General features: G+C 43.7%; 1 protein-coding gene across 2 annotated transcripts; it reads left to right on the top strand.

Annotated features, from left to right (window-relative positions):
- The first annotated feature begins 224 nt into the window (after positions 1-224).
- Positions 225-27,840, top strand: LOC138970937 (uncharacterized). 2 transcript variants are annotated; one of them, XM_070343520.1, is made up of 13 exons: positions 225-385; positions 2,669-3,372; positions 5,800-5,998; positions 7,647-7,738; positions 8,087-8,220; positions 8,796-8,882; positions 11,346-11,402; positions 13,978-14,098; positions 14,625-14,736; positions 20,932-21,049; positions 23,389-23,562; positions 23,880-25,244; positions 25,730-27,840. In XM_070343520.1, exons 2-13 carry the CDS (start codon positions 2,849-2,851, stop codon positions 25,813-25,815), a joined length of 3,069 nt encoding a protein of 1,022 aa, XP_070199621.1. In that variant the 5' UTR covers positions 225-385; positions 2,669-2,848; the 3' UTR covers positions 25,816-27,840. The 2 variants fall into 2 exon arrangements, with proteins under 2 accessions (XP_070199621.1, XP_070199620.1); XM_070343519.1 differs by lacking the exon at positions 225-385 and adding an exon at positions 2,381-2,460.

Below are 27,840 nucleotides of genomic sequence, written 5' to 3'. Positions count from 1 at the left end.
ATGACGGGAAGAAAACGAGCGAGATGGCCAGTGCGATGTAGGTGTAAACGGACAACACAAAATCGAAGGCGCCAATGCATTATAGTTTGACGATGTCGGTTAACATTGTGAAGGCTTAAACAAACTTAAAAGTTCAACACAAAATTGAAGGTGCCGATGCATTATAGTTAGACGATGTCGGGTAACATCGTGCTAACATTAAAACTAAAAGCACTTCACCTTAATGGTTGCAGACTCTCTCCTCAGCTCCTGCACCACCAGTGCCAATGCCTCGGGGTTGATTCCGCTCTCGCACAGTCTGACGCACAGAGCGAGTGTGTCCGCATCCAGCCCTGTGTTCAACAACTTCGACATCTCCACCAAGGCTGAAAAACACATCACAAAGGTGACCAAATTTTCCAAATCAAAATTGCTCTGTTCAGCAATGGTTTTACAGCTAACAACAGTAACTACTAACACACTTAAAACAGAGAGAGAGAGGATTGTGAACAGCAGTAAAAATTGGCTCAGTGTCCGATGTCACGATTTCATCTTTCGCCTGTGTACATATTGGTAGGGGCTACTGTTACGCCTTTTTCAAGTTGTAATTCGACTCAGAAATTCTATAGTTACGGCATGACGTCATTTTACTGTCGTAACCCGCTCACTGCAGGCTTTAGTTACACCTTTTCCACGAGTCGTAGAGTCACTCGGCCAGACTTTGATTACGGCGCGGCGTGATCCTACCCGGACATTCTCTAGTTACGACATGACGCCATTTTAGTGTCGTAACACGCTCACTATTATTCATGTCCCTTGTTAGGACATACTTGTATGTACTGGTGGTTGATTTTCCAGATATCCTCTCAGTGATTGAGGCTTATATGAGGCTCAGTGATTATAGATTTCACTGTTCCTTTAACAGGTTTATTCCGTATTTTTATCTGTATTAATGGTACAGGTGAATGTGGGGAGTGAAGTAGTTGTTTGTTCAACCCATCCCGTTGTTTTGTTTCTCCAAACAAGGAATCATTTGTGTATGATTTGTGGTGGAATTTCCTCCATGGTGTGTACTAGGATGTACTGTACTGAATGTACTATGGGTTATATTTTTCCCGTATGTGTACTATGCGTACAGGTTAATTGGAGGGAAAAATGTAGTGGTTGTTTGCATCAGATGGTTTCGTCCAACTCGCCAAACTGCAATGCTTCGTTGAAAGTCTTTCTGGGGGCTCGTTTGCGCTGCACCTGCAGGGTTCGCGACGACCGAACGTAGAGCTGGACGAACGCGTTCGTTTCAAAGTCCGAGATAACTTTTTGCAACCTGTCGAAGGACTCGAACGTACTTCCTACTGTCAAAACTGCTTCGCTGTGAAGTCCGCTATCCATGACTAAAGTAAACCTGCTTGCATACGGGTAGAAACGCACAACCACTACTAATGAACTGTTAAACACGTCTGTCCTCACTTGACTCACGCTTTAAAATGGCCGCCCAAACCGGATCAAACCGGAAGTAGAGCGCGGCCCTGGCGGGGAAATGCTTTGTGGCGTAATCAAAGCAACAAAGGGAAAAGTTACGGGCGGCGTAAGTGTAGCCACTGCGGTACATATTTCCCCCTCGACATATACTCAAGACTGAAATGTTTCCTGGTAAAATTAAGAAGTGAAATTATTTATGGACGAAAAGCATGTCAGTTTCTTGCATGTGAAGAAAATTGGTGGTAAAATTTAATAGATTTCACCCCCAAAATCGAATTCTTCGAAAACGTGTACTGAGTGGTTACGTCCCTTGAGTAAGAAGGAAAACATTTTATGATGAATCAAATTTCTAAGTTAAATAAAACAAATTGGTTGGACAAATTTGGCCCCATGAATGTAAGGTACACAAGGTCGCTCATCAGTACTATCGACGGGTGTTTTTTTGTTCAGTGTAGAGTTTATACTAGATCAACGAGGCCGAGAAGCGAAATATCAACACCGCGAAAGATGAAAACGTCACACCGAGCTGCTGAAAAGAGATAGAAATGTATCGCATCCCCATCCCCCAAAACGTGTATGTACGCCAGGCCTTCTGCTCTAGTTCAACATGTTGTAATCGAACTCACTGTCTAATGTTTCCCTTGCAGTCGAAACTTTCGGCTTCCCTCCATCCGCCATCTTGAACTTTTCCCTGATGCGCTCGCAAGATAAGCTTAATAATACACACAAACAAATTATTATAAATTCGAATAAAAATATTTAACGGAACATTTTGGAGAACTAGAAAATATCCGACTAGCTATACATATTTTTTGTGCGACAAAATGCATGATGATATTTTTTAAATCATAAAAACAAAGAGTGCTTTACATTTCTTGAAACGGAAATATCACTTGATTGGCTGAAATCCGGCGGTACCGACGAATGGAGTAGTTTCTCTTGAAACAAGTTAGGACACATGCACAAAACAGCTGCTGGTTTCGATTTGTTTTCTTGATCAAGGTTTGTACGGTCCCTTCGGTTTTCATATTTCCTACTTAGATGGAGAGCCTTTTGTTTTCCTTTCCATTTCATACATGGTCGGCTTAGACATGCCAAGCGGATCACCCCCTTCGCTCACATAATTTTTGACTTTGAATTTGAGGCTTGACTTGATTGAGCTGTGTATAAATTCTGTAAATGTAACAAGTTTCTTCTGTGTTTCTTCTAGGATCAGAGTGCTTCACAAAACAAGCACTACTGACAGCATAGTGATGTGTGTGGCAAAACAAAGGCAGCATGTGTGTGTTCGATGACATCAGGAGTTACCTGTGAAAACTGTGGCTGTGGGGATCTTACACTTTACACAACTTTACAGTTACACTGAGCTGGATCCGTGGGTTTGAGAAAAATGAAGGTAGCTGGGGCCGCCTCTCAGCTGGGTTTGAGTCAGGCAGAGTCAGACAGCCCAACGAAACAAAACAAAGATCAGGACCGGAGACCAAAGACAACACGTCAAGGTTTTCATGAGCTGCAGATTCCTGGCAGCGGGAGCAGGTCTGAGCTCTCTGACAAAGGATCCAGACATGCTAACAACAGTGAACCAGGTGGCAGTCATTTTGCATCACCGCTTCATCATGTCAGACCTGGACACCCTCATTCCCAGTCACATTCTCTTCGCTCAGACACGTACCTACGCCAGGCTCTCACCAGTCCTTACAACCAGCGATCAGAAAATCACAGCTCCCTGGACTATAGAAACAAAGACACTGTGTCTGCCTACAGCCCCTACCTTCACCGAGATGGGGGTGGCAGCCCGCTCAGAGAAAGGGACAGAGCAAGGCATGCAGGCATGTCTGATGCAAAGACACAAGAGAGTGGAACCGCTCCTGCTGCCAACCACATTCTGTTCAAAACACCAAAGACAGCCAAAAGGTAAGGCTTCCAGTTCTAGTAAGTTCTATCTGATGGAGCCTTTGCTTTACTTCACGTCCCCAGTAACTCACTAACTGTGTCCTGTGTAACAAGTTCATTGACTTTGTTGCTTTAAAAGAGCATCTAAAGCTGTTGTGCGGGATCTTTTGTTCTTGTTTCTATTAACTTACTCAAGTTATTTATATATTTGGAAACTGAAGATGGACTCATGGAGGGATGTGCCAAAGCCATACCGTATTTTCCGGGTCATGAGGCGCGACTTTTTTCCTCGAGTTTGACCCCTGCGCCTTGTATAATGAAGCGCCTAATCCGTGTATGAAATACGAAAAAAAAAAGGGGGGGGGAAAAATCATGGGGAACAAAACGTGACAAGAACTCACCTCCATCTCGAATACCGGTAGTCGGTTTTTTAAATTCCGTGAGCACTTGTTTACACAACTCACACTGACATGATCGTCACATTTCTCGGCAGTTTGATTTCATGACACACCCTCACACAGTCACACAGCAACCATGCCGAAGACGAAGCTACTTGCTTACGATGCAGAATACAAGTTGAAAGCGATCGAACTTGCTGAGGGAAAAGGACAAAGGACTTTGCCTAAGTTGAGGTGACTGAAATTTCTAGCAACAGGTGCTAGGATCCCGGACGAGCCCCCAAATGTTTCAATTTTGGTGCGCCCTATCAGCCCCCTGCGCCCTTATAACCCGGAAAATACGGTAAAGTACTAATTTCTCTAAAAGTTTCCAAAAAAAGTTCACAAAATTGCAAAAACAAAGAGCTACTCTTGCAGGAGAGCACTGTAGCACAATTCAGTATTTACTGTACAGTAAAGTGGTTTATCAATATCACTTTCAGCACCCCTGTTTGTTAAAATGAGTTGTTTGCGTTAACCAAAGAATGAAAGATGCACACACTGATGCTGGTGCAACATCAGTCATCAGGAGAGTTATGTATGAGTGACGTCTAAACGTTTAGGCGGCGTGCAAACAGCGAGTGCCGCCAACCGCGAGGTACACAGTATGCACGAGTGGCGACTACACGCATGTACCGCCGAAACTGGCGACTACATTTAGACATGCTCAGGAGGTCGTCTAAATGGTTTACACGCCGACTTTAGCTAACAAAATGGCCATTTTTATGGTTGCGCCATAATCGTTGTTTTTTTAAACAGAACACAGTCGTTGGCAGTGCTGGACGAAAAAGAGAATTTGCCTTGTCATATTATTTTGGAACCGACGTCGATAAGCGAAGACATCTTAAATTCGTTTTAGCTCAAAGTAGCACTGACCCATGTTTCACTGGTGCCGTTTTTGACTTTCAGCTTTTACGCGACAGGCACCCTCTTGCTTGTTTAATCTTTTGCGTTTCCATTTCTCCACTCTCTCCATCTCTGAATAGTTGAACTCGATGTTATCGAATGACCCTAGCGTATGGCGGTATGCGCAAAGGAAGGAATTCCTCGTTTTAAAAATAGATTGACTGGTGACCTTGCTTTCCACGGCAACTTGAAAGTCGGCGGTCAAGTCGTCACCCGTGCATACCGACTGAGCGCCTGCTTTCCACGGCACGTTCATGGGTGCAACTCTGCCGGCTACACGCCGGCAGCCGGTTTTTGGTTTCATCGGCTGCCGATGTTTTTGTTCCAGGAGAGTTTTTTTTGGGCATTTTTGAGTCACTTGAGAAAAAGTGACTCTATGTAATCGGTCAGTGTTAGTCTGTCCGGCCGGCCGTCCGTAGACACCACCTTAACGTTGGACTTTTCTCGGAAACTATCAAAGCGATCGGGCTCATATTTTGTTTAGTCGTGACCTCCAATGACCTCTACACTTTAACGATGGTTTCGTTGACCTTTGACCTTTTTCAAGGTCACAGGTCAGCGTCAAAGGAAAAATTAGACATTTTATATCTTTGACAAAGTTCATCGGATGTGATTGAAACTTTGTAGGATTATTCTTTACATCAAAGTATTTACATCTGTAGCCTTTTACGAATGTTATCAGAAAAACAAGGGAGATAACTAGCCTTTTCTGTTCTGCAACACACAACTTAACGTTGGGCTTTTCTCGGAAACTATAAAAGTGACCGGGCTCAAATTTTATGTGAACGTGACTCATTGTGTTGTGAATAGCAATTTCTTCCTGTCCATCTGATGCCTCATATAATATTCAGAACTGCGAAAGTGACTCGATCGAGCGTTTGCTCTTCTTGTAAATACTAGAAAAGCTGGACCCCAACTTTTGCCGGTTTTTGGAATTTTCCAGGTTGCACCCATGCACGTTGCAAGTCATGACTTCGCTGTACACGGCGTGTACTTTACACGACACCCATACACTTTCCAGGCTCTTGTTAGTAGCTTTCCAATTCCATTATTTTTCGATAACTTTGAAGATAAAATGAAAGACGAACAAACATTTAAATTTCAGGATGATGTTCGCAACTCCTGACAAGATGTGGAAGGACAGGGCAGCCAGCGCGAGCTCCTCCCCTGCGTCATCAAGCAGTGGCAGCAGCAGTCATCGTCTTCCTTCCCACAATCCTTTTGAAGTGCCTCACGATCGCATGCACTTCCCTGTCTTCAGTCCCAACATGTTTAACTTGCCGGACACTCCTGGCAGATCAGAGGTTAGTTGGCTGTATTTTTTGTTTGCTTGTGCAATGTGGTGGATGCATGCGAGTTTTTCTCACGCAAGAAAAAATTATAAGGTTACACTTTCAGTAACCTCTCACCCCATTTTAATTTTTACACTTAGTCAAGGTTTGACTAAATGTTTTAACATAGAGAGGGAATCGAGATGAGGGTCGTGGTGTATGTTTGTCTGTGTGTGTGTGTGTGTGTGTGTGTGTGTGTGTGTGTGTGTGTGTGTGTGTGTGTAGAGCGATTCAGAGTAAACTACTGGACCGATCTTTATGAAATTTGACATGAGAGTTCCTGGGAATGATATCCCCGGACGGTTTTTAAAAAAAATGTTGATAAAGGTCTTTGATGACGTCATATCCGGCTTTTTGTAAAAGTTGAAGCGGCACTGTCACACCCTCATTTTCCAATCAAATTGATTGAAATTTTAGCAAAGCAATCTTCGACGAAGGCCGAACTTTGGTATTGCATTTCAGCTTGGTGGCTTAAAAAATAATGAATGAATTTGGTAATTAAAAATCAGAAACTTGTCATTAACAATTTTTTTTTAAACGATCAAAAAACAATTTCATCTTATTCTTCGTCATTTTTGGATTCCAAAAACATATACATAGTTATATTTGGATTACAAACAAGCTCTGAAAAATAAAAATATGAAAATTATGATTAAAATTAATTGTCCGAAATCGATTTAGAAACAATTTCATCTTATTCCTTGTCGGTCCCTGATTCACAAAACATATAGTGGATTAAAAACAAACTCAGTACACTAAAAAGAATAGAGATACAGAAAAGCGCGACCATTACCGCACTATTCTGGCTTGTCGATTTCACTGCCTTTGCCATGAGCGGTGGACTGACGAAACTACGAGTATGCGGTCTTGGTGAAAAAATGCAGTGCGTTCAGTTTCATTCTGTGAGTTTGACAGCTTGACTAAATGTTGTTATTTTGCCTTACGTGACTTGTTGTTCCTGTATCAGTGTATACCATAAACTTGTTTGTTTTTGAATAAAAACAAATATTAAATAAACAAGCACACACACAGTGAGTGAGTGACTCACAGTGCAGCATATGACATCTGAATTTATCTTACCTGCCTTACCCTTTGAATGTTGAATGTTCCATTGTTTTTATACATGTGTTTTTGTGTATGTTCTCTGAGCCCTTCACAGTCACACACACATTATAGTTTTTCGATTAAGTCCGTAAAAATATCTAGTTGGGTTGTATTGTACTCAAAATGTGATTAAAGATGTTTAAAAAAACAAAAGTCCGTAACTTTATCTGCATTGGTACAAATCTGGCAGGACATTTTGGGCTGAAAACAGTTCCGATGGTATGCATGGTATTGATAACGGCTATTTTCAGGTTTAATTGCTTTGTGTGGCCTCCTTGGTGAATTACTAGTTCTGTACTACATGTACATAATACTAAATTATTTTTGCTTCTTCTTCTAGTGCGTACATGATGCATGGATGCACAGTTTTGGGAGCCCTGTATTCTTTTTGCCTTCTGGGTGATACCAGTTTATAATACAAGCTGATCTAGTGCGGTCACTGGTATGATATCTCTGAGGAGCCTGTGTAAATTTATACACACATGAAGATGAACTTGTTGTTGCCCTTTATGTGCAGGAGACATTTCAGTGGAACCTGGAGCACATAGCAGAACTGCGACCGATCCACATTGATGAAAAGGAAATACGACGACAGATGTCGCGACACAGGTACCGCACTTTATTATCAAGGAATAATCGGCCACAAGAAATGTGTGCACATAGTTTTCTTTGATTAGAGGTTGACATTTTCACGAGAGAAATATCTCCAGACACAATTGTATTTTATGTTGCTGTCAATGTCATCTCAGAACTTCTTCTTTTAAATCACACCCATGCATTTCTGTTCATTGTTTTTGCATCGTGCTTTGCAGGTGTCCCTATGTGTGTGTATGATTTAGAGGCTATCAGTATCAGTGTCAAAATAAGATCACCTTTCATATTTTTGCATGAATTGAATCCGTGCAAGCCTTACACCTGTTTGTGAACGGCAAATAATGATACCTGTATCGTGTGCAGCCCGGATGAAGAGGCAGAGCTGCGAGCACAAAGAGCCATCGACTACTACTTCCAACATCACATGGTGGCACCCTCCCCTTGGTCAGAGACTCCCCCTCCACACGTCTTACCTGTCACACCTGCCTATGGTCAAGGTAAGTACTGTGCCAGTGACTGTCACTGTGTGGTTCCCTCTGAGAGGACAGAAGGTTAGTCGGTCCTCCAGTGAAAATATTTATAGGTTCAAATGTTCTGGGATTTCCTGAACAGGCCAAACAAATGGCCTGAATGGCGGGGTAAAAACGGTCATACACGTACAACTCCACTTGTGCTTAAAACATGAGTGAACATGGGAGTCTAAGCCCATGAACGAAGAAGAGGAAGAAGAATCGGAAACAACCATCTAATTTGTTTTAGCTTGATCAAATTTGTATTACCTTCTCTTTCACTGGCTTCAGTCCACCATTTCCTATCTGTTTGCATGTGTTGCCTGCGATATGACTCAAACCAAGCTTTGGGACAGATTGTTAGCAGATGTTCTTTTCTAGGATTGATAAGTGTTACCTGTAGGGTCAGTGACTAAGATGGGGGAGGGAGGTTGGCTTGAGGAGGAAGAGGCAATTAGGTTAGAATGTCGACCAGTGTTTTCTTTTATTTGTCTTGAGTTTCTCTTCTCCCACTTGATGTTTGTAAACCATTACATTTTTGTTTACTTTTGTTTTTGGCGCAGGTTACTTTGGGCTAATGGAAGAAACTCCCAACGACAAACAAGGCTCCATACAGAAAGAACTGAAGCAGACTAAGAATGCAAGTGACAGTAAGTCATTTGATAATGAACAGTTTCTTTACTAGTTTTAGTAACCCCAAGGATCCCCACAAATAATGTGTCTTGAGTGGTTGAATTCCTCCTCTGCAGAACTTTAGAAGGTTCCGCCAACGCCTGGAAAACTTTTGGAGCCTTTCACAAAAGTGTTATTTGTCATTTCGGTTAGATTTACTTCGTTAATTTACTTTGTCAATGATCCAGCAGAACATTGTGTCGTCATCAAAGTTCAGTCAAGAGTATATTCTTGTCTGTTCCTTATGGAAAGGTAGCAGTTTTTTGGTTGGTTGCAACCTGAAAAGCAGTTCTGACACATGGTATGGCTTGGGTGTCGGTCATCGGTCTTTTGCCTAGGTAAATTCGGAAAAGACCGATAGATAAATGTCTCCGTCAGTCAATAGACCGATTTTCTAAAAATAAAAAAAAAGGGAATATGGTTACAGAAATCGGACATAGCTGGAACGAAATCAAAACTCGGAAGACTTCCGCGAAAATTGGAAGGGTTGGTAGGTTTTCAGGTTACATTTTTTAATTAGTTTCAATCAAATGCTTCACATTTAGCACAACATATTTGAATGAAGAAACAAGAACAAGAAAGTTCAAAATCAAATGCAACTTTTTTTTTTCCCCACACAATTTACTGTCCATTATCTTCATAAAAATTAAACAACCTCTTCAAGACATTGTGCCTTCAGTCTTCTGAAATTCTGCCAGAAGAAAGTTGCATAAACCGAAATATTGCAACTAACTATTGGTTTTTGATCTTTATGATTCTTTATTCTTCGTTGTTTTTGTCCTCCCTTTAAACAATTCTCACAACAGCTCTGTAACTGTGATAAGTTTCTCCTCACTGCTGTGATGCATAATGCGCAGTCCCGGGGCGGCAAAAAAGCTTCTTTTTTTGTTGTTGACCGATTGATTTGCAAAATAACTGGTTGCTTTACGGCTCCACAGCGTGGTCAACCTCAGCCAAGACAAACCTGCAGACCCTTGACCGTGTGCAAAACCAGGCCCTCCGACTCATCACCGGTGCAATGAAATCCACGCCCATCAAGGAAATGGAGAAGCTTACCACCATCCAACCCCTCTGTCAGAGAAGAGAAGCCAAGACTATGGTACAGGCCGAGAAGCTCAAGTGCCTACCCGACCACCCCATGAAGCACAGACTGAGCAACCTCACCAAGAACCGGCTTAAACGGAGCAGTGTTGTACACGAGAGCAAGAGACTTTCTCGACAGTACAGGGAAGTCCTTCCACAGAACACTCTACCTCTGACTCAAGAAGAAGAGGAAACCCCCAAGGCAACAGAGAAACCAGGCATCCAGATCTGCACCAGTGTTCCACATGTTACCTCAGGAGAAGATCAGAATGACACAGCTCGACAGGCACTCACCTTAGCCCTGATCGACGAAGGGTACCCAAAAGAGGCGTGGATCCATGTATACACCGATGGATCAGCAACTAACGCCGTGCTCAATGGAGGTGCAGGCATTCTCATCCAGTTCCCTGGGGGACATACAGCTACATCCAGCGTTGCCACTGGCAAACACTGCACAAACTATAAAGCAGAAGCAGAAGCTCTCATGCAGGCCGCCTCCTTCGTTCAGGACTCCGCAGACCCTTGCTACCAAGTTGTCTTCCTCTCGGACGCCCTTTCAGTCCTTCAGGCCCTAGAGAACGACAAACTCCCACAGCTGGCCAAAGCATTACAGATGGTCAGACAAACCAGAAGAGTTGTCCTCCAGTGGATACCAGCACACTGTGGGATACCAGAAAATGAAAGGGCAGATGAGCTGGCAAAAGAAGGAGCCGTGGAAGACCAACCTGAAAACAGTGTCAGCTTTAGTGAGCAGAAGACAATCATCAAGGCATTGATGAGGCCAAGGACAAACAGAGATGACTACCACACAATGTCCAGAGAGCAGCAAGTCAACCTCATCATGCTGCGTACTGGCCACAACAGGCTCAATGCTCACATGAACCGAAAGTTCAAGCTGGCGCCATCACCAACCTGTGCCTGCGGTCAAGAGGACCAAACAGCGGAACACATCTTACAGCGATGTCCCTTACTAGATGAGGAACGAAAAGAAGTGTGGCCGTCACCAACTCCCTTGCAGACCAAACTATACGGCAGTCGACAGGAGTTGGAGAAAACGACAACATTTATCACCAGTGCTGGACTGATTGTGTAACCTCTGCGAACGCCAAGAAGAAGAAGAAGACTGGTTGCTTCATGGCCGAGTCAGTCAATGGACCTATAGTGGACAAAACCCAAGCCAACCCCTGCTGACATTACACAATAAAGCTTAAAGAAGTGTGTCCCACTCTTTTGAGGTTTAGTGCGCCCCGAGACACACAAATAGCTGTTAATTACTCGGCTGATTATCACAGTGTTACGATTGTGAGTTTAGGACATGCGTTTTATATGTTTAAGTTTTTGTGTGTGTTCCTTTTCAGAATCCTCTCAGACTTTGCTGACACTGCCTGTGGACTTTGACATGGAAAAAGTATTAGGTAGGGTTATAATTATTCTTCTAGTTCTTAAGGCTAAGTTATTTAATCTTTAGTGGCTTTTCAACATCTGTTGTTTAAATGCTAGATTTCTACACACAAAAGTTGAACATTTGGTATGTTCTGTGCCTGCTGATGAAGTAGTCGATAGATCACTTCCAGCTCAGCTGTGCAAAACATACAGCAAGGATGTCGCATGAAGTCAGCAGTCCGTGCAACACCTAAACTTATCAAATTGCTGGGGTGGGTAGATAGCACAGTTGGTAGTGGCACTGGCTGGAAACCAGTGTTTCATCAGTGAAAGTCTCAGGGCTTGGAAAATACTCATGCAGAGAACAATTTTTTTTTAAATCAGAGACGAGGTTCTGTCGCCCAAATGATCTCAAATAGAATTCCCAAAGGACAATAACATTTTTTTTTTATTATAAAAAAAAACTTTGCTTTATTCTGGCCATAGACCATTTATCCTGGACCGCCAACTAGCTCTCTCTCCGCTCTTTCTCTCTATTACGAGACAGCGGCCTCTCGCATTTAGGAACCTACGCTTACAAGCCTTTCAGAAATCAGGGGGACGTGATATCCGGTGTCGATTGTAAACATGGACGAAGTTGCCGAGGTAAGTTCTGAAAATGCTAAAATAAACTCAGCAAAAGTGCATATGGAACATGTTTTTTGATGAGTTTTGTTAAGGTTAGTTTGGAGTTTGGGAAAATCCAGTTCATTGTCACCTCCCATTGTCACAAATAACTGGAGCGTGCTTTCTTTTCACTGTCTTCGAATCGCTGGCCTTTCAAACCGGACGCGACACGCCCCTGAAAGTCGAGAGTCGTAACCTCGAAGGGTCACTTGACGAGTTGGCTGTCCAGGCTATTTGGTCTATGTTCTGGCAGAACTGGTTAACTTGTGGACGATAGAGAAAGATGACACCAATAACAGCCTTAATCTTTTAATAAATTGTAGAAGCTTTTTAGTTTCAGCAAATTTGCCACACACAAAAATATAATATTCTAGAAACACCCTTATGTACACTGATGCAAGGAAAATAAGTCTTAGAGCTTTTGGTTAGCAGGAGTTACCACTCACATTGCTGCGACAGTGCGAACCAACTGTTATGGTTTGTACATTTTTGGACTGTGAGTTTTGTTTTGTTTTTGTTATTAACCCTTACGCTGCCAATCAAAACTTGCGTATGTGCATTCCTGACTGCCAGGGAATATTGGAGTTCGGGGTGTAATAATTCACAAAAATTCTAGTTCCAAACTGGCAGTAGGTAGGTAAGTAAAACCTATGTTATTGAGTCACTTGAGAAAAAGTGACTCTATGTAATCGGTCAGTGTTAGTCTGTCCGGCCGGCCGTCCGGCTGGCCGTCCGTAGACACCACCTTAACGTTGGACTTTTCTCGGAAACTATCAAAGCGATCGGGCTCATATTTTGTTTAGTCGTGACCTCCAATGACCTCTACACTTTAACGATGGTTTCGTTGACCTTTGACCTTTTTCAAGGTCACAGGTCAGCGTCAAAGGAAAAATTAGACATTTTATATCTTTGACAAAGTTCATCGGATGTGATTGAAACTTTGTAGGATTATTCTTTACATCAAAGTATTTACATCTGTAGCCTTTTACGAACGTTATCAGAAAAACAAGGGAGATAACTAGCCTTTTCTGTTCGGCAACACACAACTTAACGTTGGGCTTTTCTCGGAAACTATAAAAGTGACCGGGCTCAAATTTTATGTGAACGTGACTCATTGTGTTGTGAATAGCAATTTCTTCCTGTCCATCTGATGCCTCATATAATATTCAGAACTGCGAAAGTGACTCGATCGAGCGTTTGCTCTTCTTGTTTTTAAGGGAAATTGAACCAAGAATCTGTTTTTAGTGTCTAATCATGGAAATAATAATTAGTTTGGCTTATAATGATGTTTAAATATGAACTTTTGAAAAATCAGTCCGGCGCATCTTCCGGTGCCTGTGGATCAAACACAGGTGGCTGTTTTGCTCGCTCCAAGAAAGGATTATAATCACTATCATCTACCTGTTTGCAACGAATCGTCCGAAAGAAGATCTCCCCCTTCCCCTGTCAGTATCCATAGTCATTTGCACCCCCTGTAGCGTCAGTCCGGCTTTGTTTTTCCCTACCGTAGCCCGGTCGACTTCCACCGTTTGCCATTTTGACGAGTCGAGATTTCTCTCCCCTATCCTGTCGCCAAGGCCGAAAATAGCCTTCAGACGCAAAACCGCATCACCATTTATGTTTATTCATGAGAATGAGGTATCCTACCAAGCCATTGGCTGCTATTTTTGTGTCAGCAGTGACATCGCACTTCTGGAAAATCCCGGAACCGTCAAGACGGGTAAACCCGTCCTAAGGCGCTGCGGCTGCACAAGCGCAGGACGGGTATACCCGTCCTAAGGCAGGCAAGTGGTTAAAGTTGCTTATCAGACAGCTGCACACAGATATTGAAGGAAAGTTGTTTTAACTTGAATTTTGTTGCAGTTTTGAGCTTAATGGTGTTGCTTTGCAGTTTTGACCTGAACACTTTTGCTGTTGCTTATCTGTATGTTGTGTGCACAGGTGACTACCTGACATACCAGGAGGGAGAAGACAATAGCGGAAGGGACAGTATGAGCTCTTCATCGCTGAGACGCAAACTCTTTTTCAATGCTGATACCAGCTCTATCCTCAGCCCTGTCAGGTACCCTCTAAACACAAACATGTTATGTTGAAGTCCATGCGTGTGTGGGTGTTTTGTAATGAAGTAAAGCATGTATTTTAATGTTCCTCGATTACCTGAATAAGGAGGGGTCCGTCTGCAGTGAATTAAAATCACTTTATTAACAAGAAACCCTATTGTAGCTTCAGTTATACAGTAAACTATCACAATATCGCGGTCTTTGGGGTCAAAAGAATTAGACCGTGATATGTAATATGTATTCACATTTTCTAATATTTATTGTTTAGCTGACCTACTGCATGTCCAGGGTTTACCCCTTGAACAAGAAATTACTCTCTTGGACTTGTACAACACGCCTCAAGGTTCACACTACTTCATCCCAACTCCACGTACACCACTGTGTTGAAGTGAATTAGTTATAGATCTAAGAACTTTCTATTTTGTTTGGCTGTATTCTTCTTAAACCCTGTGCATGGCCAATTTTTACGAGAGCCCATTACCGTGGTGATCTAAGTCACGCGTTAATGGACCTGTGTGCTTGTTGCAGGACAGGACAAAGATCCCCAGACCATGTGTCAGCCGCCCTGTGCACCCCGCCACACCCCAAGAAAAGCACGCCTGAGTGGGAGAGAGGGTCACCCATAAACACTCCATCTTCTGTAAGTGTCTCCCTCACACTGCTTGTGCTTTTCAGCTCTCATTCCTTGTAAGTGTCTCCCTCACACTGCTTGTGCTTTTCAGCTCTCATTCCTGTGTGCAAGTCTTCTCACTTCTTCTTTGTTCGTGGGCTGAAACTCCCACGTTCACTCATGTTTTTGCACGAGTTGGTTTTTACCCTGCCATTCAGGCAGCCATTCATCGCTTTCCAGGGAAGCATGCTTGGTATTTCTGTGTTTCTATAACCCACCGTATGCAAGTAAAGTTTTATTTCTATGCAGGGATTGTGCTAGCTTTTCAAAATCCACTTGCGGCAAATGCAACGAAGGGGAAAAATGCCTCACCGAGCAATGTTTTTGTATTTATGCACGAGAGTTGTTTTCATCGCCAAAGATGTAATAATCATACAACACAAGCTTAAGATTTGGTGTGTCTTATAGCCAAGGGTATGCTGTACATATGCATGGCATCTATGCAATGCCATGCATCGTGATAAAAAAGCAACAACGTGTCAGCAAGTTTTCAAAAAAGCATATTCATGCATCAACACAATTTTTGTTTAAGTCTGTTCAATTTCTAAACAACGATCTTGCCTGTAGATACTGTGTGCTTAATGCTTTATAATTAACATGTTACAAATTTATATTTGAATTTCAAATGGCACTTTAACGCTTTATTAAATTACATCCTTTACCCAACTCACAAATAGCAATTAACTCTAGTTCAGTGCTGGTAACGCTGTACGCGTCCCCTTGGTAACAAGGAAGGCGCCTCTAAAAAAAGAGTGACATGAGACCCGTAAGGGTGTCTAAGCCAGCCCGGAAACGAGACCCCTTCCGTATGCGCGCGCATATGCCGCCATCTTATCATTCTCAACTCAGCGCCCAACAGGACTGGTCGCTATACTGTACGCTCCGACTGTTTTCAGTCTTGTTGCTTTGTCTTCTGACTTTGGCTTCTACCCCTTGGTCTGCCGCCTAGCTTGGTCTGCATCCTTGCTGTTATCGGGTGAGCTTTCTTGTTTTTGTAAACTTTGGCGACATTTTGTCGCATGTTTGTGAACTTGTGAAATTTTCTGGAAGAAAGTTTGTTTTCGTGAGTTCGCTTTACCATGGCGGTTAACGCCAAGCCTAAACTAGTTCGAGACAGGCTTCGGCTACAGCTTCTCCTACTGCTAGTTTAGCTTCGTCTAAGTTCTCGTCTAGAAGGAAGAGTGCTGGGAAAACCGCTACTTCACTTTCTGATTCGGGTATCGATAGATGTCTGAAGGTTGTTGACAAATCTTCGTCCGCCATGTTGTCCGTTTAAAAGGACAAGGTCACGCTTGGTGACAAAGATGTTTTGAATTTTGTTAAACATGTTGTTGGTCGGGGGCTCCTGGCTATTCAGGTGCCTTGCCCTCCAATATTGCTTCGTTGCTTCTGACTGTTAGTTCCCAGGTATCAACGTTGGCGGCCGATTTGTGTCGCGCTTTTGCGAACTTGTATGATGTTTTCTTGTAGAAATTTTTCGTAAGTTCGTTATGTCATGGCGGAGTACGCCAAGATTGATCCAGTTTGAGACAGACTACTGCTGCAGCGTCTCCTACTAAGGAAGCTTTCTTGTTTAGAAAGAGTAAGAGTGTCGGATTTACAGCCATTTCACTTTCAGAACCGGGAACAGACAGATGTTTGGATGTTTTGGTCGACAAGCCGTCGGCCTCCATTTTGTCCACTTTTAGGGACAAGGTCACGCGTGGTGACAAAGATGTTTGTGTTGATAAGGTTGTTGTTGTGTCGGAGGCATCTGGTGGTTCAGGTGTTTTGCCCTCCGACATTGTGTTGTTGTTTCTGACGTTTAGTTCGCAGGTTTCGACATTTCGGTTTTGACGGCAACTTTAGCAGAACTTCGTTCACTTCAGTCTGGCGTTTTCGATGTTCGTCTTCGGGGTGTATCCGGTCTTTGCCTTTGGCTTCCACTTCCGGTTCCACCTCTGCAACTGTTTCTGCTTTGGATTCAACTTCCGTTCTGCAAGCGGAAGTGCACGCTTCGCAGCTTGGCTACGGTCGTCTTGTGTCCTTGCTGCAGGAGCCTTGGCTCGTTTAAGGTATGTTTTCTCCACTCGTTGCCGGGTTCTCCGGTGACAGTGGTGTGCGAACGCAGGAGCGAGTAGACCGTGATCGCGGCGAAAGCACCGAAACCCCCGCCGTTAATCCGCATTGAGCGCTTTCGGTAGAGGCTAGGAGCCCTGTTGTTCGTAAGGATTTGTCGTACCACTCTCTCAGAGGTTCAGGTACTTCATTTCCTCTTCCGCCCTGGGGGCAGGAAGTTGAGGGTGACTCCGGAGCTGACCAGGAGAGTCTCTCTGGGGTCACCTACCTGACTACGATGGCGAGCAGGAAGGTTAACGAGGGTGCGTCCGCGGGTGCGGACGAGACCCAGCTTACTTGCCGTTCAAGTTGTCCAGCGCAGTGACGTGGGCAGCGGAAAACGGCATTTAGGTTTTGTGGAAGTTGGTGATTCTTGGATCGACCGGGAACGTCTTTCCGGGGGTCACCTTCCTGATTGCGATTGCGAGCATGAAGGAAAGGTTAACGAGGGTGCTTCCATATGAGGGTGCGTCCACGGGGATGGACGACACCCAGCTTAACTTGCCGTTCAAGTTGTCCAGCGCAGTGACGTGGGCGGCGGAAAACGGCATTTAAGTTTTGACCGGAAGGGGTGGTTGAGAGCAAGGCGTAACTTACTCCACCTCTGTCTGGTTCCGACTTCCGGAAGTTCGGAGGAACAGGATGTTCTCTTCAGCTTTCGGGAATCGTTGTCCATTGCCCTGGAGTTGGCACATGGCCGCGTGTAGCCGGGTTCACCGGTGAAAGTGGTGTACGTTCGCAGGAGGAATGTAGCACGCATTTTCGCGGCTGGGCAACGTAATCTTCCGCCCTGGGGGCAGGAAGTTGTTGGGCTGGGTGATTCTTGGGTTGACCATGCGGGTCTCTCTGGGGGTCACCTTCCTAACTCTGATACCAAGCAGGAAGGAGAGGCTTGTGAGGGTGTGTCCACGGTAGTGGATGACACCCAGCTTATCCTGCCGTTCAAGTTGTCCAGCGTATTGACGGGGGCAGTGGAAAACGGCATTTAGGTTTTGACAGGAAGGGGTGGCTGGGAGAAATTTTTACTTCTTCCACCTCTACCTTTGTTCGACGACTTCCGGAGGTTGGAGGAACGGGAAGTTCTCTTCCGCGGTCGGGAATCGTCGTTCATTGCCCTGAAGATGGCAAATGTCTTGATTTTTTACTTCCGCTTTCTCCCGGGGGGCAGGAAGTGAGCAGTAGGGCTGATTTCTTTGTTGGACTATTTAGTCAAACAGAGTCAGCTTCCGGATTGCACGGTTGTGCTTGACGGCTGTTCAATTGAAGGTGCTTCTGCTTTACTGAAAAGCACTGATTTTAGGTTCCGTTTCATGTTAGCAAGTGCAGTGGCGCTCGCAGCTGAAATGGTTCGAGGTACAAAGGGATCTTCCGGTGTGTTTCTTTGCAACCGGTTGGTTCTGATGTTTACTAATCCATGGCCGGTTTTGCGGCTGTGCTTCCGGTACAGGATGGGATAGCCTTCTACCGTTAACACTGTGGTGTTGGTAGTCGGCACTTTTCAGCCTTTGGCTCCCGGTTCCGTTACTGCGGTTCCTTTGCTGTTTTACAGGCTGTATCCACTTCCTCTTCCAGTCTTTCAGCTGGAAGGAGACAGGTGGATGGAGTATCTGGTTATGGAGTTCTGGTGTTTGGAAATTTTTTTCAAAACTTTTCCGATTTTTGGCAAGTTTTGCCTTATCGGGATTGGTGACTGGTTCTCATCATTTTGATGATCGTTATGTTTTCGAACAAGGGGAGGCTCATACTTCAGCTGTGTCGCTGTTCGCGGCAGTTTGTAGTGGATTTGAGCCTTCTGAGGAGAATCTTTGGGTGTTAAGTTCTTAGATTCTCTGGCGGGGTCTTTTTGTATTTGTGGAAGTTTTCACAAGCGAGTCTTCTTTGTCACCACTACCTTTTTGGACAACGCTCGACTTTATACCTGTGGCGGTGTTGCTTTAGCTTGTGTCTTACGCTCTAGTAGCTTGTCACTCGCGGAGCGCTTTCTGTAGGCTTGGGCTAACTCCAAGCTTAAGAACTTAGGTTCTCTTTTTTCGTTCTACGGAACCGCCCTCGGGTTTGACAAACATCCTTCTGGATTTGGATAGCTAGGAGAAACTGTCTGTAAGATCAAGATCTCCTAGCTCTGGTAGATTGTGGCTTCGGTTTCTTATGATTGGCTCTTTTGAACAAAACTTGCTTTTATTCTCTCGCCTGGGCGGTTACGTTCTAACTGGATATCTTTGTGGTCCGACAGGACTCAGATACAAAGGATGTAACTTTGCGGGTTTTTTACCTGAGAGTAAGCCTCTGCCTTTAAAGTATTGTTCTTTTGGCTAGGCTTTAATCTCTTTCTTGTGGGAAAGGTCTCTTTTTGAGGCCACTTCTATGCACGCGGGCTTTTATCTTTCAAAGAGACGTTCACGGTAAAAGGGAAGCGCAAGGCAGGCTTTGGCTGTTGTTTGTTTCCAAACGAATAGCTTCAGGCTGGCTGTTATCTACTTTAGCTTTTGACTCTATACCCTCACTTTCACAGGGTCTTTATCTTAGATCGTTTTGGCTACCTGTTGGTCGCACAGTACGGATCTTTCCTATCTTGGTTCCAGACCTCTTAAGGCTGGCAAGAAGGCGTTTTTGCTTTCTCACATTCGAATTTTACGGATGTCTACTGTAAGGGTATCCTGGAGATACTTAGGGGCTTCCGCCTCAACTCTGGATTTGGTCCAGAGTCTTTATATATAGGGGTTTTGGCGTGTTTGTTCACTTGTCACTTAGACTGGCTTGGTACAAAGTGCTTTTTTCTTACGGAAAGAACTCCTCTTCTCCGTTTAATACAGCTGGCGATCCACCTATTCTGGGTTTCCGTTTTTTCTTACATGTCTTATTTTTAAGACTTTATGTATTTTCTGTCGCATTGTTACGGCTTGGTGCAGCGTTGCTTTAACACGTTTCAAGACTAGCCTGGCGGATCTACACGGAAAACGGCCAAGCTTACTCTAGTAGCTTCTGTGAGAAGTGTGAGCAAGCGTACTTTCTGGCTATTTATATGTACAGCTTTTTCAAGAAAGGCTGATCTATGACTTTTAGATTTCTTTGAAATGTTCTGGCTTTTGAGCGGAAAATGGATTAAACAAGCTTCAAATTGCTTTTTCAATTCATGAAGCAAGAGTTTGGCTCCTTTAGAGTCTCGCTTAGTCACTTAAACTTTTCGGTTTTCGAAGATTTTTTCTGATTCGCACGGATCTTGTTAGATTGTTGAATCAAAGGTCACTTGCCGTGTCTTTCATCTCTGTCGTGATTTAACCTAGGCGTTCTTGCGGAAAACGGGGAAAACCAGCTTCCTATTGCATTTTCAATTCATGAAGCAAGAGTTTGGCTCTTTTAGAGTCAGGTTTAGCCATTTTTAATATTTCTGACTTTCACGGATCTTGTTAGATCATTGAATCAAAGGGCTTTTGCCTTATCTTTCAGCTTCGTCGTGATGTGACTTTGAACGGTTGGAAACGACGTTAATCACTGAGTTTAGGATGGTAGAGGTCTATCTACTCTGGTGGAGGTACGACTTTTTGCGCTACCTGCTATGGTAGCCGCAGGACAAGTCCTTCTTCTTTGATTTTCGGTAAGTACCCGCCACCTATAGTAGCAATCTGCTATTTGTGAGTTGGGTAAAGGATGTAATTTAATTAAAAATTTTATAAATAAATTTTCATTTAATTAATACTTACCCAACTCACAACGTTTATTCCCTCCCACCTCCCCGCTGTGGTTGGTACTGGGGTCTAAAAAAGAGTGAGTTGGGCTTCGTTTCGAATGATAAGATGGCGGCATATGCGCGCGCATACGGAAGGGGTCTCGTTTCCGGGCTGGCTTAGACACCCTTACGGGTCTCATGTCACTCTTTTTTTAGAGGCGCCTTCCTTGTTACCAAGGGGACGCGTACAGCGTTACCAGCACTGAACTAGAGTTAATTGCTATTTGTGAGTTGGGTAAGTATTAATTAAATGAAAATTTATTTATAAAATTTTTAATATGCGTTCCTCATCTTTTTTTAGATTTTGACTGCAATATGATTTTTTTCATTCCTGCAATCAGGTGCAGTTTTCATCGAGTCCCATTCATGGACCCTTAGAGGGAGACTACTTCAGAGCCTCATTTGATCATGATGGGCTGGCATCTCCAGAGTTGTCTCCTATTGCTGAGAAACACAAAGGTTGGTGTAGATTATGCTTGGTGATTTAGCTTTCTGTTTTTGTCATACTTGACTGGAAGGTCACCAGGCATTTTTTGTCCTCAGACCTTCCTTCCTTTTACTGGTTGTTTTGACAAAAAGAAAGAATCCCCCCCACTTCAAACCATGTGGTTATGAGAGAGAAAAAAAAATTCAACTTAAATGTCTAAGTCTGTATACAGTAGAACTCCCCCTTAGCGACCCCCCTGTTTACGACCACCCCCTTTTTACGACCGATTTTGCTACCACGGATGCATTCTACTATATAATGAACCACCAGTGAACGACTCACCCCAAAACGCGACTTACGGCCGAGCTTTTGGGGATGAATTACGACTTTCGCGCATTTGTAGTCGAGCAGACGAAAACAATACATCATAACATGGCGGCTCTTGCTCCTCGAACTATCGCGAGACGAAAAAAACAACTAAATCTCGCGCACGATAGAATCCGCGGCGACTTCCTTAGGAGTCGGGAAGACGCAAATCCTGTGTATCGTCAAGGATAATGACCCAAAACGCGACTTACGACCGAGCTTTTTGGGAGGATTTACGACTTTTGCGCAAATTTCGAGCAGACGGAAACACAACATGGCGGCTCTCGCTCCTCCAACTATCGCAAAAAGAAATAAAAACGAAATCTCGCACGCGCGAGATCCTGATACATCCGTTTTTTCTGCACGCTATCTTGTCACGACGACTGTCTTGTTGACAAACGAAGATTCGCGAAAGAAAAAGAAAAGCGCCGACTCTTGAGTAGAGAGCTAATAAAGTAATCGCTAATCGAGCGAAGTGGCAATCCGCGGCGACTTCCTTGGGAGTCGGGAATACGAAAATCCTGTGTGTCGTCAAGGATAATGACTCGGTGTTATCTAGATGGTGAGAAGGATAGCGAAGCGAAAGTACGCAAAGAGAGGAGCCTGTACGAAGACCTCAACGATCGTGGTCAAGTTTAGCGATGCAAGGCGACGAATCATTCATATGAGCGGAAAGATGATTCGGGAGAAAAGTCGTTATGCTTTCTATCGAGTTAGGACATTCGGATTTTACTGGTTGCACCACAATGTCAAATGTGCTTCACTCAGCGGGGAGCGAGCATTACGCCATGAGTAAATTTTCTTTGAAATTTGAGTTCAAGTTGTTCTGCTGTAATGTGTTTGGGTGTGTGTGTGTGTGTGTGTGTGTGTGTGTGTGTGTGTGTGTGTGTGTGTGTGTGTTTTGATATGACAGTAAACTGCAACTGTGTGTTTGTGTGTAAACATGACAGTACATACACTGCAACCAAATTCATGACCGACCGGCCAAAAACTCAAACCCCCCTTTTAAGACCCCCCCTTTTTACGACCTAATTTTCAAGGTTTTTCCAAAGTCGTAAACAGGGGGTTCTACTGCACTTCATAATAAGATGCACACTGAGTTTTGGATGTGATATTACACACAAGAGTTCTCTGAGTATTTTCCCCTGGACCTAGGTAGCTGTTGATTCTTTTGTACTGTTTCAGCTGGGCCAAAGAGTGTGGTATGTTAAAACAACCACGGTAGAAAGATATACGATACCGTATGATTGGTTAAAGTCTTTACCGTATTTTACGGACTATAAGGCGCAACTTTTTTTTCTCAATCTTGACCCCTGCGGCTTATTGAACGGAAGCGCCCTGTGTGTTGTTAAAATAGAAATCCCTGGCCAAGTTTCATCTCAGACATCAAAGAGACCGCCTGAGTACGGTAGAACCCCCTGTTTACGACTTTGGAAAAACCTTGAAAATTAGGTCGTAAAAAGGGGGGGGGGGGGGGGGGGTCTTAAAAGGGGGGTTTGAGTTTTTGGCCGGTCGGTCATGAATTTGGTTGCAGTGTATGTACTGTCATGTTTACACACAAACACACAGTTGCAGTTTACTGTCATATCAAAAAACACACACACACACACACAATAATGTTAAATGTTCCATAAACTTACCTTTGTTGTGTTTTGATTCTTGATTTTGGAACATTAGCCGTGTGCAGTGGAAGGTTCCCCCTTTAAAGACCTCCAAACATCTGACAAAGTCTGGTCTTAAAAAGGAGGGAGTCTTAAAAAGGAGGGAGTCCAGGAGGGAGTCTTAAAAAGGAGGGAGTCTTAAAATGGAGGTAAATTTACTGGGGTTATGAACAGAAATCGTGAACAAAACAAGGTCTTAAAAAGGAGGGAGTCTTAAAATGGAGGTAAATTTACTGGGGTTATGAACAGAAATCGTGAACAAAACAAGGTCCTGAAAGGGGGTTCCACTGTATCTGTTTCAGACTTTAAAGGTTTGATGACAACTGAGTTGCTTTGATGTGCAGTCAAATCAAGAAGATCCCGAGGTTTGTTTGCTGATGTTGACCATGGGGAGAGCAGTTTGGACCTGGGGTTCGGATCCGGAGTACGACAGCAGCTGCAGATGGAAGTGCATGATGGGACGTCGCCACCGTCACTACCGAGTCCTGACGTGTCACCCATCGCTGGCTTTGGATCAGGTGTGGCAACCTGTTGTTTTTGTGGTGTGGTTTGATTGATTTTCTAGTTGTTCAGAGTGTTCTACTAGTATGTTGTACAGTCGAATCTGCACTTGTGGCCGCCTCTTGATAAGGACTACCCCGAAGGAGCTTGTTGTGTCTTTTTCTGTATAACTCACCTTTCCATGGCGACCACCTGTCAATACCGTAAACTACCTTGTAAGTGCGAAGTGTCAAGCAAACATCCACCCCCTACTTTGGGTCAAAAACTGTGAAAAAGAGAAAATGAATACTAGCAACTCCACTGATTATATCTGTTCTGTTGGCTGTTTTTGCAGGGACTGGTCATCACAGCAAATCTCGCACACTGCGGGCGGACATGTCAACGTCTCTGTTCACCTCTCCACAGCATGCTTCAAGCCATCTTCACATTTCTCCCCTCTCCCCCCTCGCCTTGCCCTTCTCCACCTACACCCAGGGCGGTGTCTCGCCTCGATCTCGCACCAGCGTTTCCATGGATACCGACCTGGACTTGTTGTCGCCCCCACACAGAGACCTTGGCGGCAGTTCCAGGGACCTTTCCATGAACGAAGTAGATCAAGGTGACAGGGAGATCGGGTTCAGTGTCCTTGACCCTTCACAACAGCCAGGGTCGTCGTCTAACCTTGACACTGGCTACCAGACAGGAAGTGGAAACGGGAGCCTTCAGACCACGCAGGATTGTGGCATTTCGACAACTACCACCATGGACAATGTCAGCACGGAAGCTGTGTCCAGTCAGCCAGACACTGGCGTTCAACTGAAGAAGCTGGCCGCTAAGCTACGATCCAGCGTCAAGGAACCGGGCTTTGTGCTCAGGGCGCCTGGTGGAGAAACAAAACCTGGAGTCGCGACATTCATAGAGGAGAGTAGCGTTGACGGGATGGGAAGCTCTGTGGACGGGGGTGTCATCGTGCACAGCAACCTGACAAACCAGTTCATGAGTTTACCCTTTCGCTCAGAACTCAGTGCGGATAGCGTTGATCTTGAGACCAGCCTGAGATCACTTGGAAGTACAGCTGCTGCCGATTCCAGAGTCGTGAAGGATTTTCCAAAGTCCAGACACAGGAACAGCTCAGGAAAAAGCAGCGATACCGGAAACAGCAGCGCAGACAGCAGAGGGTTTGTTCTCTCACGACAAACCTCTACCTCCGTAGATTTGCCTCCACGTGATGGTGTTGTTATTTTGGAGGGGGGCACAGTGTCAAAACTGGACCCATCTAAGCAGAGCAAAGACGTAGACAATGACGAACATGTGAGAATTTTAGCTCAGGATGTAGACTTTTACGACAGCGATGCAGAGTTTCTTGAAAAGGTGGCAGACTATTTGTCAAAAGGGGGCGACGAAAGGGACTCTGGCAAAGAGGAAGATGGTGAAAACGTAGCCCCTGGAATAAACGTAGCCCCTGCAACTGCTTCCAGAGAAAGACGCGACTACACGGACAAGGGAGCAGACGACAGTGTTCTGCACAGGGCAAGGCAATACCTTGCGTCAGTCAATCAACAACAGTTAATAGGCAAACAACCCAAGACTTCGGAATATTCGGGGCCGCCACTCGAGCCTTTGGGGTCGTCTACACCAACCAAGAGGCTGATGGGAAGGGTGGCCGAGGATCTGACGGCTGACAGACTTGTGGACACTGACCGCAGCCCTGCTCTTGCCAGTGAGTTACAAATACTTCAACAGCATGTTTTCCTCTTATTCATTGGGTGTGGTTGGTTGAATGGATGCTTATTATTATTATGGTTATTTCGATTTTTGACACAAAGGGAGTTTATCAGTGCTGCAGAAGGGAAATCCAGTCAAATTCTAGCTAGCAGTGCCTCCTTAATTTTTCTTCTGGATTGCAACTGAAAGTAGATATATGCACAGTTGTTGATGCACAGTTGTTGCTTTGACTTTCACAGCTGGGGGGGGGGGGGGGAGGGGGTTGTATAATTATGAATATCATGAAAATGTGTGAGATGCAAGCAAAGTCAAGATGAATGTGTTTATGTGCTGTATGTTTTCACTATGCTTTTGTTCTAACACAAGTTGCGGCAGCTACAGTATTCTTGTTGGACAGTTATGTCTCAGAGCCTGGTTCTCCGCTTGACTTGTCTGACACTAGTGACACTGACACTGACAGATGTGTTCTCATCTTTGCAGGTGAGGTTGCCATGGAGATCTTGCGTCGAGCAGAGCTGGACCTGAAGCGAGTCAGGCGAGCGGCTCGCAAAACAGACACTTCTTGAAGACAACCTACTCTGCCAAAATTCTAAATGAGTCTTCCTTTTTAACAATGAAAAGTTCAGGGTGTAAAGGTGAAAGTCGCTGCTCACTCAAGACTTCCAATTGTTAAATTAAATATCAATTTTAGATTTTTCATTGAAAAAAACTGACTGCTTGGGTAAACTATATTATTTAACGTTTTTATGATAAAATGTTAGTGTCTATAATTTGTGTGTGTGCCTTCGCTCAAAATCAGTCAGGTTGATGCTCATTTGATTTTTATCAAGACTGAAATATTCTTCCTGTAGCCGAAGTGACTTTTGATCATGCTCATACTTTTTACAGCTCAAAAGTGAACACTGCAGATTAAAATGCCCCAGATGAACACAACCTATGCCAATAATTTTAGAGCTGTCAACCTGGGGACATTTCAATCGCAGAAAGCATCAACCAGTAGGAACATGAGAATTTACTTTTCTTTTATTAATGCAGCTTCACTTTGTATGATGAAAAAGTCAAACATCTAGTTTCTGAACCAAGAAACCATACTGGTTGTATATTGTACATGTATCTTCAAACCCAGCTCTTGTCAGGGTAGTTCTCAAATCTCACACTAGCTGATGAAGGGAAGACTCAGAAACCAGTATAAGCAAGACCGAGTGAGAGGTACACGTACTTGCTTATTCCCTTTCGATATATATATATATATGTATCGATTGGACATTGGATTTCCCTTCTTTGAGCCATGTGACGTCAGAGGCCTACAAAACTTCATATTTGGGCGTTTCAGGTTGACCGAAACTTTAAAGGAACTACAAAACACACGTCATGTGTTTGATTGCATGTGTGTGTGCTGTTCAATGTCAAAACAACAACAAAGTCAGTACATGACGTGTGTTTTGTAGTTCCTTTGAAGTTTCGGTCAACCTGAAACGCCCAAATATGAAGCTTATGTGTTTGATTGCATACATGTGTGTGTGTGCTCGTTCAATCGTCAAAACAACAACAAAGTCATAGTACCTGAAAGGAATTCGATCGATACATAAATGTTATTTGCGTTTTTGACCAAAATATGACATTTCACACAGATCTCGACAGTCATTGTTCACCTCGACCGTTAGCGCGGTCTCGGAGGACAACGATTGTCTCGATCTGTGTAAAATGTCATATTTTGGTCAAAAACGCAAATAACGTATATATATGCAAGTACCATAGCGCACACAAATCACATTCAAAAACAAATATAGATTTCAATTTTTATACACAGTGCTTTAATTTTTCTGAACACTTATAAGGTATATAAGTTATAACCCCAGCATTATTTCCAAACACAAAGAGGTTGGATCTTGTCTTGTGCGTGACATTTTCTCACAGATTCTTTACAGTTAACTGCATATTACTGTTCTGATGAGGCATCCAATGAATAATGCTCACACATTGCATAATTCAGTGCTGGCAGGAGTCTTTATACTGTCTTCTTATGGTTACTAGTGATTCCTTCACACATGTCACATTTTTACTTCAATTACAATTTGTTCAAATTTCAAAGCTTTATCTGAAGGATGTTCATGTTTTATGTTCATCCAAATTAGCACAAATAACTGGGTATAAACCACAGCTTTGGTACGATGACTGTGAGTAATTTCAGGAAATATAAAAATGTCTATAAAAGAGTTTATTGTCTGCTGCCTTATAATCATATTGAAGGAGCGTTAGCACTGAATGCTTCCATTTTCTTTTTTTACTTCCTTGTATTTGCTCAGGAGGATGTTGTGAGTATGAGCTGACATACTCAGAGTATTTGCTTTGTCTGGATGTGGATGTATGTGTTGATAACATTTCCATGGTGCCAGAATGTTCACCTGCAGGACAAAGTACGATTTGAAATTTGAACAAAGTTACAAAGGGATAAAACATCCTTGACAGCCTTCGTAAAGTCTGTATGGGTTGTACACTGTCTGCATGATAATGTGTTGTAGGTGGTACATTGTAATACATCTGTGTCTGTTGAAGTGTTCGTCTGAAGACAGTATACTGTTGCCTACATA

The sequence above is a fragment of the Littorina saxatilis genome, linkage group LG7 (assembly GCF_037325665.1).
Source record: "Littorina saxatilis isolate snail1 linkage group LG7, US_GU_Lsax_2.0, whole genome shotgun sequence".
NCBI lineage: Eukaryota > Metazoa > Mollusca > Gastropoda > Littorinimorpha > Littorinidae > Littorina > Littorina saxatilis.
This window is presented reverse-complemented; position numbering and strand designations above follow the sequence as displayed.